This window comes from Erithacus rubecula (genome assembly GCF_903797595.1).
Source record: "Erithacus rubecula genome assembly, contig: scaffold_454_arrow_ctg1, whole genome shotgun sequence".
NCBI classification, from domain to species: domain Eukaryota; kingdom Metazoa; phylum Chordata; class Aves; order Passeriformes; family Muscicapidae; genus Erithacus; species Erithacus rubecula.
The window spans coordinates 50,467-61,995 of NW_027635885.1; the positions used below are offsets into that span (position 1 = coordinate 50,467).

At 66.2% G+C, this 11,529-nt stretch overlaps 1 protein-coding gene and 1 pseudogene across 2 annotated transcripts; both read right to left on the reverse strand.

The window, feature by feature from the left end:
- Positions 1-365: 365 nt before the first annotated feature.
- On the reverse strand, positions 366-4,089 carry LOC306816235 (beta-1,3-galactosyltransferase 2 pseudogene; annotated as a pseudogene). The gene is made up of 2 exons (XR_013777886.1): positions 4,071-4,089; positions 366-1,401 (listed from the first exon to the last, which is right to left on the reverse strand). The product of XR_013777886.1 is annotated as a beta-1,3-galactosyltransferase 2 pseudogene (transcript).
- Positions 4,090-5,222: 1,133 nt separating this feature from the next.
- QTRT1 (queuine tRNA-ribosyltransferase catalytic subunit 1) lies at positions 5,223-11,275 on the reverse strand. Its single transcript, XM_079332710.1, has 11 exons — positions 10,855-11,275; positions 10,247-10,315; positions 8,908-9,046; positions 8,756-8,834; positions 7,591-7,706; positions 6,313-6,451; positions 6,145-6,220; positions 5,931-6,040; positions 5,757-5,841; positions 5,513-5,674; positions 5,223-5,249 (listed from the first exon to the last, which is right to left on the reverse strand). The coding sequence occupies exons 1-10, from the start codon at positions 11,080-11,082 to the stop codon at positions 5,522-5,524; spliced, it is 1,194 nt and encodes a 397-aa protein (XP_079188836.1). The 5' UTR covers positions 11,083-11,275; the 3' UTR covers positions 5,223-5,249; positions 5,513-5,521.
- Between the last annotated feature and the right edge of the window lie 254 nt (positions 11,276-11,529).

The window sequence follows — 11,529 nt, forward strand, 5'->3', positions numbered from 1 at the left end:
CAAAATCCAACCGCACCAAACCCAACCACACCAAACCCCAACCATACCAAACCCGACCACACCAAACCCAACTACATCAAACCCAACCACATCAAACCCAACCACACCAAACCCAACCACACCAAACCCAACCACACCAAAACCCAACCACAGCAAACCCAACCACACCAAACCACACCAAAACCCAACCACATCAAACCCAACCACACCAAAACCCAACCACACCAAACCAAACCCCAACCACACGTAAAGGGGACGAACGGACGGAGCAGCAGCTCCAAATCCAGCGGCTCAAAGTGACGGGAACGTCCACGCAGGGAGAGACAGATCCAGAGCCGGGAACTCGGCTAGAGCGAGAGCGCGGTGACAGTCAGCGTGAGAGGGGACAGCGCCCTAGGGACACCTGATGGAGTCGTTGCGGAAGTGCGGCCACACCCGCAGCAGGTCCTGCGGCCAGTAGTGGTGCACCATCACCAGCCGCGAGAAGCGGCACTTGTTGTAGTCCAGCCGGTACATGTTGAAGGCGCCGGGCGGCGGCTCGGTGACGGCCACACCCAGGGCGTGCAGGCAGATGCCCACGAAGGCGTCCTCCATGTTAATGACGGGCAGCAGCTGCGCCACGGCGAAGACGCGCAGCGCCAGGTCCGCCGAGAGCACGTAGGCCGGCCCGCCGCAGTAGGGCGGGTAGGTGTTGTTGGGGTAAACCTCCCGCGGCACAAACCACTTGTAGGCTCGGTTGCGCAGCGGCCCCGTGTGCCGGTACACGTAGCCCGTCAGGAAATCCGTCCTGACCGGCCGCAGCAGCCGCCACAGGAACTCCAAGTTGAGGAAGACGTCGTGGTCGGCCTTCATCACGTAGCTGGCGTTGGGGCAGAAGCGGCTCACCCACTCCAGCCCCATCAGCGTCTTGAGCGTCAGGTTGTGGTAAGTGTCGAGGAAATCCTGCTGGATGAGATCCCCGTGCAGCTCGTCCTCCTCCTGCAGCACCGGGCGCAGCTCGGCGTCGAAGCGCGGGTGCAGCCCCAGCAGGAAGAGGCGCAGCACGCTCAGCCCCGGCACCGCGCTCTCGTTGCCCCACGTGCTGCGCACGGCCCGGCGGGCGGCCAGGTCTGCCGGGGCCGTCACCACCAGCAGCACCAGGAAGGGCGCCCGGTGCCGGCACTTGTCGGGGTGGTTGAGCAGGAAGCGGTACGGGTGCGGGTAGGGCGGCTGCAGCGGGTGCCGCCGGGGCCGCGCCGGGGCCCGCGTGGCGTTGGCGCCGTGCTGGGAAATGGGGCTGGGGGCTGCGGGGGTGGCGATGGCAGGGGGCGGCGAGTGCTGGCAGTGCAGGGCCAGCAGGGCCAGCGCCGCGGCCAGCGGCAGCAGGAGCAGGCGGCACGGCGGGGAGAGCTTCATGGGCACCTGGGGGGAGACAGGGTGGGTGGGCAGCGAGGCAGCGGCACCGGAACCCACCGGGACCGGAACGGCACCGGGACCGGAACGGCACCGGGACCGGAACGGCACCGGGACCAGAACCCACCGGGACCAGAACGGCACCGGGACCGGAACGGCACCGGGACCGGAACGGCACCGGGACCGGAACCCACCGGGACCAGAACGGCACCGGGACCAGAACGGCACCGGGACCAGAACGGCACCGGGACCGGAACAGCACCGGGACCAGAACGGCACCGGGACCAGAACGGCACCGGGACCAGAACGGCACCGGGACTGGAACCCACCGGGACTGGAACCCACCGGGACCAGAACGGCACCGGGACCGGAACGGCACCGGGACTGGAACCCACCGGGACCGGAACCCACTGGGACCAGAACGGCACCGGGACCAGAACCCACCGGGACCAGAACAGCACCAGGACCGGAACCCACTGGGACTGGAACCCACCGGGACCGGAACCCACCGGGACCGGAACAGCACCGGGACCAGAACGGCACCGGGACCGGAACCCACCGGGACCGGAACCCATTGGGACCAGAGCAGCACCAGAACTGGAACCCCACCAGGACCAGAGCACCACTGGGATCAGAGCCCACCAGGATCAGAACCCCACTGAGACCAGAACCCCACTGGGACTGGAGCAGCACTGGGACCAGAACCCACTGGGACTGAAACCCCACTGGGACTGGGACCAGAACCCACCGGGACCAGAACCCACTGGGACCAGAGCACCACCGGGACCAGAGCACCACCGGGACCGGAACCCACTGGGACCGGAGCAGCACCAGCACTGGAACCCCACCGGGACCACAGCACCACTGGGATCAGAACCCACCAGGATCAGAACCCCACTGAGACCAGAACCCCACTGGGACTGGAACCAGAACCCACCGGGACCAGAGCAGCACTGGGACCGGAACCCACTGGGACCAGAACCCCACTGGAACCAGAATCCCAGTGGAAAAATCCCACCAGTACCAGAATCCCACTGGGACCAGAACCCCACCAGTACCGCACCCCCTCCCCATTCCTGGATCCATTCCTGCTCCCCCCTGTGCCCCCTCCCCATTCCCGGTCCCCTCTGTGCCCCCTCCCCATTCCCGGTCCCCTCTGTGCCCCCTCCCCATTCCCGGTCTCCCCTGTGCCCCCTCCCCATTCCTGGATCCATTCCCGGTCCCCTCTGTGCCCCCTCCCCATTCCCGGTCTCCCCTGTGCCCCCTCCCCATTCCCGGTCCCCTATGTGCCCCCTCCCCATTCCTGGGTCCATTCCTGCTCCCCCCTGTGCCCCCTCCCCATTCCCGGTCTCCCCTGTGCCCCCTCCCCATTCCCAGTCCCCCCTGTGCCCCCTCCCCATTCCTGGATCCATTCCCGGTCCCCTCTGTGCCCCCTCCCCATTCCTGCTCCCCCCTGTGCCCCCTCCCCATTCCTGGATCCCCCTGTGCCCCCTCCCCATTCCCGGTCCCCCCTGTGCCCCCTCCCCATTCCTGGATCCATTCCCGGTCCCCTCTGTGCCCCCTCCCCATTCCTGCTCCCCCCTGTGCCCCCTCCCCATTCCTGGTCTCCCCTGTGCCCCCTCCCCATTCCCGGTCCCCCTGTGCCCCCTCCCCATTCCTGGATCCATTCCCGGTCCCCTCTGTGCCCCCTCCCCATTCCTGCTCCCCCCTGTGCCCCCTCCCCATTCCTGGTCTCCCCTGTGCCCCCTCCCCATTCCCGGTCCCCCCTGTGCCCCCTCCCCACCCCGGACCCCCCTGTGCCCCCTCCCCATTCCCGGACCCCCCTGTGCCCCCTCCCCACCCCGGACCCCCCGCCCCGGTCCCGATAAGGCTCCGGCTCCGGCTGCGATAAGGGCGGGAGGCGCCGCCGGGGGCCCTCCAGTTCCACCAGTCTGACCAGTTTGGGGGTCCTGGGGCTGAGTCCAGCCCTGCCCAGTCCAGCCCAGTTCCACCCTGGGCTTCCCCAGTTCATCCCAGTTCCCCTCCAGTTTGCCCTTCCCAGTTAAGTCTCGTGGCTCCCAGTGCGTTCCATGTGCACAGTCCAGTCCCTCCCAGTCCCTCCCAGTCCCTCCCAGTCCCCCCAGCGCTGGGGGTCAGAGTCCCAGGGGACAAAGGGCGGCTGCGGCTGCCGGGAACGGCGTCCCTGGAAACCCCCACCCCTCCCATACTGGGACCCTCCCAGTGCCTCCCAGTTAACCTTGGGTGCTGCTCCCAGCCCTTCCCAGTGCATCCCAGTTAAACCCAGGTGCAGCACCCAGTGCTTCCCAGTAACTCCCAGTGTGTCCCAGCAGCTTCCAGTTAATTTCAGGTGCTTCTCCCAGTTTGTCCCAGTAACTCCCAGTGTGTCCCGGTGCCTCCCAGTGGCTCCCAGTTCACTCCAGCACAGCTCCCAGCCCTTCCCAGTTAATCCCAGTGGTTCCCAGTTCACTCCAAGTACCAGTCCCAGCCCTTTCCCAGTGGCTCCCAGTCAATCCCAGTGGCTCCCAGTTAATCCCAGCATATCCCAGTCACTCCCAGTGGCTCCCACTAACTCCCAGCCCTTTCCCAGTGGCTCCCAGTAACTCCCAGTTCACTCCAGCACAGCTCCCAGCCCTTTCCCAGTGGCTCCCAGTCACTCCCAGCGTGTCCCAGTCACTCACAGTAACTCCCAGTTCACTCCAGCACAGTTCCCAGTGCTCCCAGTTCACTCCCAGCGTGTCCCAGTCACTCACAGTGGCTCCCAGTGCTCCCAGTTCACTCCAGCACAGCTCCCAGTCACTCCCAGTGCTCCCAGTTCCCGCCCGTGCCGTCCCAGTGGCCGCAGGGGCAGAAATGTGCGGGCACAGGTGACGCAGGTGCCACACCTGGGCGGGACCCCTCCCCCGGCCACGCCCAACCTCAACTTCCTGCTGCGGCCACAGGGGTGACAGGGACAGCAAATGATGTCACCAAAGGTGTCACCAAACAGGTGTCACCAAACAGGTGACACGGAGCCCAGGTGTCCCCAAGGTGTCCCCAGCCCAAAGGACAAAGGGACAAAGGGACAAAGGCCACCGTGGGAACGGGAAATGTCCCCAAAGGGAAGCAGGAATGTCACCTGTGGGAATTCCCCCTGCCACACTTCCAGGATTCCTCATTCCCAAAATGTGTCCCCAAAATTTGGGGTTTGGGGACCTTCCTCCACAGCCCTGGGATCCCCTGTCCCCAAAATGTGTCCCCAAAAGGTGTCCCCAAAATGTGTCCCCAAAAGGTGTCCCCAAAAGGTGTCCCCAAAAGGTGTCCCCAAAATTTGGGGTTTGGGATCCCCTGTTCCCAAAAGGTGTCCTCAAAATGTGTCCCCAAAAGGTGTCCCCAAATGTGTCCCCAAAATTTGGGGTTTGGGATCCCCTGTTCCCAAAATGTGTCCCCAAAATTTGGGGCTTGGGATCCCCTGTTCCCAAAAGGTGTCCCCAAAAGGTGTCCCCAAAATTTGGGGTTTGGGGACCCCCCCTCCACAGCCCTGGGATCCCCTGTCCCCAAAATGTGTCCCCAAATTGTGTCCCCAAAATGTGTCCCCAAATTGTGTCCCCAGCCCCCTTTGGAACCACAGGACCCGTTTCCTTTCCAGACTCTTTTATTTTCCATCCTTTAAAAAACCCCAAAAATAATTTAAAAAAATCTCACCAAAAAATGGTATAAAAATACAGAGTGAGGGGGGTGGGATCTGGGGGGGTTCCCCTGGGAATTGGGGAGGTTCTGGGGGGGCTGCCCTGAATCCTGGGGGGGGGGTCTCCCCTCAATCCAGGGGGGTTCTGGGGTGGTCTCCCCTGAATCCTGGGGGGGCTCCTCTCAATCCGGGGGACCCCCCCTCAATGCGGGAGACCCCCCCTCAATCCGAGGGACCCCCCCTCAATCCAGGCTGATCCCCCCTCACTCCGAGGGACCCCCCCTCAATCCAGGGGACCCCCCCTCAATCCAGGCTGATCCCCTCAATCCAGGGGGTCTCTCCTCACTCCGAGGGACCCCCCCTCACTCCAGGCTGATCCCCCCTCACTCCGGTGGACCCCCCCTCAATCCAGGCTGATCCCCCCTCACTCCGAGGGACCCCCCCCTCAATCCAGGAGACCCCCCCTCAATCCAGGCTGATCCCCACGCTCTCCAGCGCCTCCTTTGCCCACTGGGGGGCGCCGCCCCTCCCCCCGTACATCACGTCCATGAACTCCCGCACGAACTGGGGGAAGCGCCGCTGCACGATGCTCTCCCTGATGGAGCCCATCAGCTTCATCTGGGGGGGGTCCCGGGGGTTAGAGGGGTGCTGGGACCCCCCAAACCCCCCCCCGAGCCCCCCAAAGCCCCCCCAGCCCCACCTGGTAGGCGATGTTGTGCAGGGTCAGCAGGTGCAGCGCCGCCGTGTTGGAGCGCAGCAGAGCGTGCAGGTACGCCCGGGAGTACCTGAGGTGGGGGGTGGATTTTGGGGGGTTTGAGGGGTTCAGCCCCACCCTGAGCACCCCCAAATCCCCCCCCCGAACCCCCCCACCCACCTCTGGCAGGTGGGGCAGCTGCAGTCGGCGTCGATGGGGCGGAAATCTTTGGCGAATTGGTGATTTTTGAGCTGCAGGGATCCCCAGGGCACCAGGGCAGAACCAAAACGCTGCAGTGGGGGAGGGGGAGGGGTCAGGGGGGGTTATTGGGGTCCCCCAAACCTTGGGGAGGGGTCAGGGGGTCCCCAAATCCCCCCCCAGCCCCCCCACTCACAGCAGTCCGGGTGGGGAAGACGCAGTCGAACATGTCACAGCCCAGAGCCACGCACACCACCAGGTCCGTGGCGTAGCTGGGGAGGGAATTTGGGGTTTGGGGGTGATCCTGGGGGTCTCCCCCGGATCTGGGGGGGCTGAGGGGGCTGAGGGGACCCCCCACACTCACCCCACGCCCATCAGGTAACGGGGTTTGTCCCTGGGCAGCAGCTCAGCGCTGAGTTTCACCGCGCGCCAGAACTGCGCCTTGTCCTCGCCGCCGCTGAGACCCCCGATGGCAAAGCCAGGAACATCCCGCTGGGTCATGGCTGGGAACGGGGATGGGACCCCCAAAATCACCCTGGGACCCCCAGAATCACCCTGGGACCCCCCAAAATCATCCCTGACCCCCCAGATCATCCCTGTGCCCCCCTGAACCCACCCTGAGCCCCCGATGGCAAAGCCAGGAACATCCCGCTGGGTCATGGCTGGGAACGGGGATGGGGACCCCCAAAATCACCCTGGGACCCCCAGAATCACCCTGGGACCCCCCCAAAATCACCCTGGGACCCCCCCAAAATCATCCCTGAGCCCCCATGAGTCACCTCAACCCACCCTGAGCCCCCGATGGTGAAACCAGGAACATCCCGCTGGGTCATGGCTGGAAATGGGGACCCCCCCAGGGACCCCCAAAATCATCCCTGAGCCCCCCCCCAGATCACCCCTGAACCCCCCCAAGGACCACCTGAGCTCCCTCAAGACCCCCTCGGAATTCCCCCCTCCCCTGAGGACCCCCAAAGCCCCTCTCAAGCAGGGATGAGGAGGAGGAGGAGGAGGAGGGTGAGGATGAAGGCACAGGGATGATGATGATGAGGATGCTGATGGTGCTGAGGAGGGTGAGGATGAGGAGGAGAAGGAGGAAGGCCCAGGGGTGCAGGGAGGAGGGTGAGGATGAGGAGGAGGAAGGCTCAGGGATGAGGAGGATGAAGGCCCAGTGAGGATAATAATGAGGAGGGTGAGGGTGAGGATGCTGAGGAGGATGAGGAGGGTGAGGATGCTGAGGAGGATGAGGATGCTGATGAGGATGCAGAGGAGGATGCTGATGATAAGGAGGGTGAGGATGCTGAGGAGGGTGAGGATGAGGATGCTGGGGATGAGGATGCTGGGGAGGATGCAGAGGATGAGGATGATGATGCTGGTGAGGATGATGCTGATGCTGGGGAGGATGCAGAGGATGCAGAGGATGCAGAGGATGCAGAGGATGAGGATGATGATGAGGATGCAGAGGATGCAGAGGATGATAATGATGAGGATGCAGAGGATGCAGAGGATGAGGATGATGATGAGGATGCAGAGGATGATGATGATGAGGATGCAGAGGATGAGGATGCTGGGGAGGATGCAGGGGATGCAGGGGATGATGATGAGGATGCAGAGGATGATGATGATGAAGAGGATGCAGCCCCACCTCGGGCGCAGCGCTGGCGCAGCTCCAGCTGCAGCCCCCCCTGCAGGATGGCAAAGAGCAGCTGCTGCTGCGGGCGGGAGTGAGCGGCCAGGCAGCGATCCAGCCAGCGGATGGACCTGGGGGAGAGAATGGGGGCTTTGGGGGGCTTTGGGGGGCTCTGGGGGGCTGTGAGCGGCCAGGCAGCGATCCAGCCAGCGAACAGACCTGGGGAGAGAGAATGGGGGGCTTTGGGGGGCTTTGGGGGGCTCTGGGGGGCTGTGAGCGGCCAGGCAGCGATCCAGCCAGCGGATGGACCTGGGGGAGAGAATGGGGGGCTTTGGGGGGGATATGGGGGGCTTTTGGGGGGCTGTGAGCGGCCAGGCAGCGATCCAGCCAGCGGATGGACCTGGGGGGGAAAAGGGGAGAGAATGGGGGGCTTTGGGGGGCTCTGGGGGGCTCTGGGGGGCTCTGGGGGGCTGTGAGCGGCCAGGCAGCGATCCAGCCAGCGGATGGACCTGGGGGGAGAGAGGGGGGCTTTGGGGGGCTTTGGGGGGCTCTGGGGGGCTGTGAGCGGCCAGGCAGCGATCCAGCCAGCGGATGGACCTGGGGGGAGAGAGAATGGGGGGCTTTGGGGGGCTTTTGGGGGGATATGGGGGGCTCTGGGGGGCTGTGAGCGGCCAGGCAGCGATCCAGCCAGCGGACAGACCTGGGGGAGAGAATGGGGGGCTTTGGGGGGCTTTGGGGGGCTCTGGGGGGCTGTGAGCGGCCAGGCAGCGATCCAGCCAGTGGATGGACCTGGGGGAGAGAGAATGGGGGGATATGGGGGGCCCTAGGGGGGGTCCTGGAGGGTCTCAGGGGGATCCCAGGGGGGTCTCAGGGGTCCCAGGGGGGGTCTCAGGATGGTCCCAGGGGGGTCCCAGGGGGGTCTCAGGATGGTCCCAGGGGGATCCCAGGGGTCTCAGGGGTTCCTGGGGGATCCCAGGGGTCTCAGGGGCTCCTGGGGGGTCTCAGGATGGTCCCAGGGAGGTCCCAGGGGGTCTCAGGATGGTCCCAGGGGGGTCTCAGGGGTTCCTGGGGGGTCCCAGGGGGGGTCTCAGGATGGTCTCAGGGGTTCCTGGGGGGTCTCAGGATGGTCCCAGGGGTTCCTGGGGGGTCTCAGGATGGCCCCAGGGGTCCCAGGCCCCACCTGTGCATGGCCTCCTCCACACGTGGCCCTGTCGTGGTGCTGCTCACGACATCGTCCAGCTGCATCACGATATCGGCCCCTGGGGGGGAGGGGGTCAGGCTGAGAGCCCCCCAAACCCCCCCAGACCCCCCCCAGGGCGGGGTGCCCCTCACCCAGCGCGTTCTGGATCTCCATGGACCTCTCAGGGCTCAGCAGGATGGGCTCCCCCCCGTGGGGGGGCTGGAACAGAACCCCCTCCTCAGACAGCTCCGAGAGGCGCAGCAGGGAAACCATCTGGAACCCCCCACTGTCCTGGGGGCACAGGAACGGGGGGCAAAATGGGGTGGGGGGCACACAAAGGGGTGGGGGGCACACAAAGGGGTGGGGGGCACAGAAAATGGGGGTGGGGGGCACAGGAATGGGGGTGGGGGGCGCACAAAGGGGTGGGGGGCACAGAAAATGGGGGTGGGGGGCGCACAAAGGGGTGGGGGGCACAGGAATGGGGGTGGGGGGCACCGAAAATGGGGTGGGGGGGCACAGGAATGGGGGTGGGGGGCACAGGAATGGGGGTGGGGGGCACAGGAATGGGGGTGGGGGGCACAGAAAATGGGGGTGGGGGGCACAGAAAATGGGGGTGGGGGGCACAGAAAAGGGGGGTGGGGGCACACAAAGGGGGGTGGGGGGCACACAAAGGGGGGTGGGGGGCACACAAAGGGGGGTGGGGGCACACAAAGGGGGGTGGGGGGCACCGAAAATGGGGGTGGGGGGGCACAGAAAATGGGGGTGGGGGGGCACAGGAATGGGGGTGGGGGGGCACAGGAATGGGGGTGGGGGGGGGCACAGGAATGGGGGTGGGGGCACAGGAATGGGGTGGGTGGCGCACCGAGGGGGGTGGGGGGGCGCACCAAGGGGGGGTGGGGGGCGCACAAAGGGGGGGTGGGGGGCGCACAAAGGGGGGGTGGGGGGCGCACAAAGGGGGGGGTGGGGGGCGCACAGAGGGGGATGGGGGCGCACAGAGGGGGGTGGGGGCGCACAGAGGGGGGTGGGGGCGCACAGAGGGGGGTGGGGGCGCACAGAGGGGGGTGGGGGCGCACAGAGGGGGGTGGGGGCGCACAGAGGGGGGTGGGGGCGCACAGAGGGGGGTGGGGGCGCACAGAGGGGGGTGGGGGGCACAGGAATGGGGGTGGGGGGCGCACCAAGGGGGGGTGGGGGCGCACAGAGGGGGGTGGGGGCGCACAGAGGGGGTGGGGGGCGCACAGAGGGGGGTGGGGGGCGCACCAAGGGGGGGTGGGGGGCGCACCAAGGGGGGGTGGGGGGCGCACCAAGGGGGGGTGGGGGCGCACCAAGGGGGGGTGGGGGCGCACAGAGGGGGGTGGGGGGCACAGAGGGGGGCGGGGGGCGCACCAAGGGGGGGAGGGGGCGCACCGAGGGGGGGTGGGGGGCGCAGGAATGGGGGCGGGGCACCCCGCAGTCCCGGCAGTTCTGGGTGCCCCGCCCAGGTCAGGGTCTCACCGTCAGCAGGTTGTGCGGCCAATCCATGAACTGGTGCAGACCCCCGGAACGGAGAACGAGATCCGAGCCCTGCGGGACCGGGAATTACCGGGAATGAGGCGGGAATTAACTGGGAATGGAGCGGGAATGGAGCGGGAATGGAGCGGGAATGAACCGGGAATGAGCGGGAATGGAGCGGGAATGGAGCGGGAATGGAGCGGGAATGGAGCGGGAATGGAATCGGGAATGGAGAATGGAACCGGGAATAAACCGGGAATAAACCGGGAATGGAGCGGGAATGAGGCGGGAATGAGGCGGGAATGGAGCGGGAATGGAGCGGGAATGGAGCGGGAATAACCGGGAATGGAGCGGGAATAACCGGGAATGGAGCCGGGAATGGAGAGGGAATGAACCGGGAATGGAGCCGGGAATGGAATCGGGAATAACCGGGAATGAACCGGGAATGAAGCGGGAATGGAATCGGGAATAACCGGGAATGAACCGGGAATGTTGTAAATTCGGGAATGGCGGGAGTTCCCAGCCGCGAGCGGCGCAGGGAAGGAGCCCGCTGTCCCCCCGTTGTCCCCCCGTTCCCCCCGTTGTCCCCCCCGTCCCCCGGTGCCGCTCACCGGCCGCGTGCCCAGGTGGAAGGTGTTGCCCAGGCAGATGCGGCAGCCCAGCGCCGCCAGCTGCGCGGCCGTCAGCCCCTTGGCGGTGCCGCGGGTGCCCACGGGCATGAACACCGGGCAGGGCACGGTGCCGTGCGGCAGCCGCAGCTCCCCGGCGCGGGCGCGGCTCCGGCCGCACTCGGCCACGATCCGCAGCACCGGCGGCGGCCCCGCTGCGGGCGCCGCCATCTTGAGTGCATGTGACCGGAAATGGACGCCGCCGCGCCGGAAGTGATGGTTACCAGGGCAACGCGGGCGCCATGTTGGGCCTGGTGGGGTTGGGGAAACGCCCGAGCTCGGAGACGCCCAAAGACTCAGCAGAAAACCCTCTAAAACCAGACAGGGCAGGGAGCGGAGGCAATTCCTGCTGATTCTGATCCCTGGGGGGAATCTCCCTTCGCGACTGTCGGGACACACGACGCTCGACCGTCACGGGAGGGGCGAGGAACAGCGGGGGAGCCAATGGGCGAGCGGGAATGGCTGATTGACGGCCAGAGGGATTTCTATTCCCTGAGGTTCCTCTGCCGTCAGGGCGGGCAGGGAGAGCGGGGCGAGCTCCGGCAGCGCCTGAGGGGAAGTCCTGCCCGCCAATCAAAGGGGCGGGATTGCATCACTGCCGCCTCAGCTGACACACAG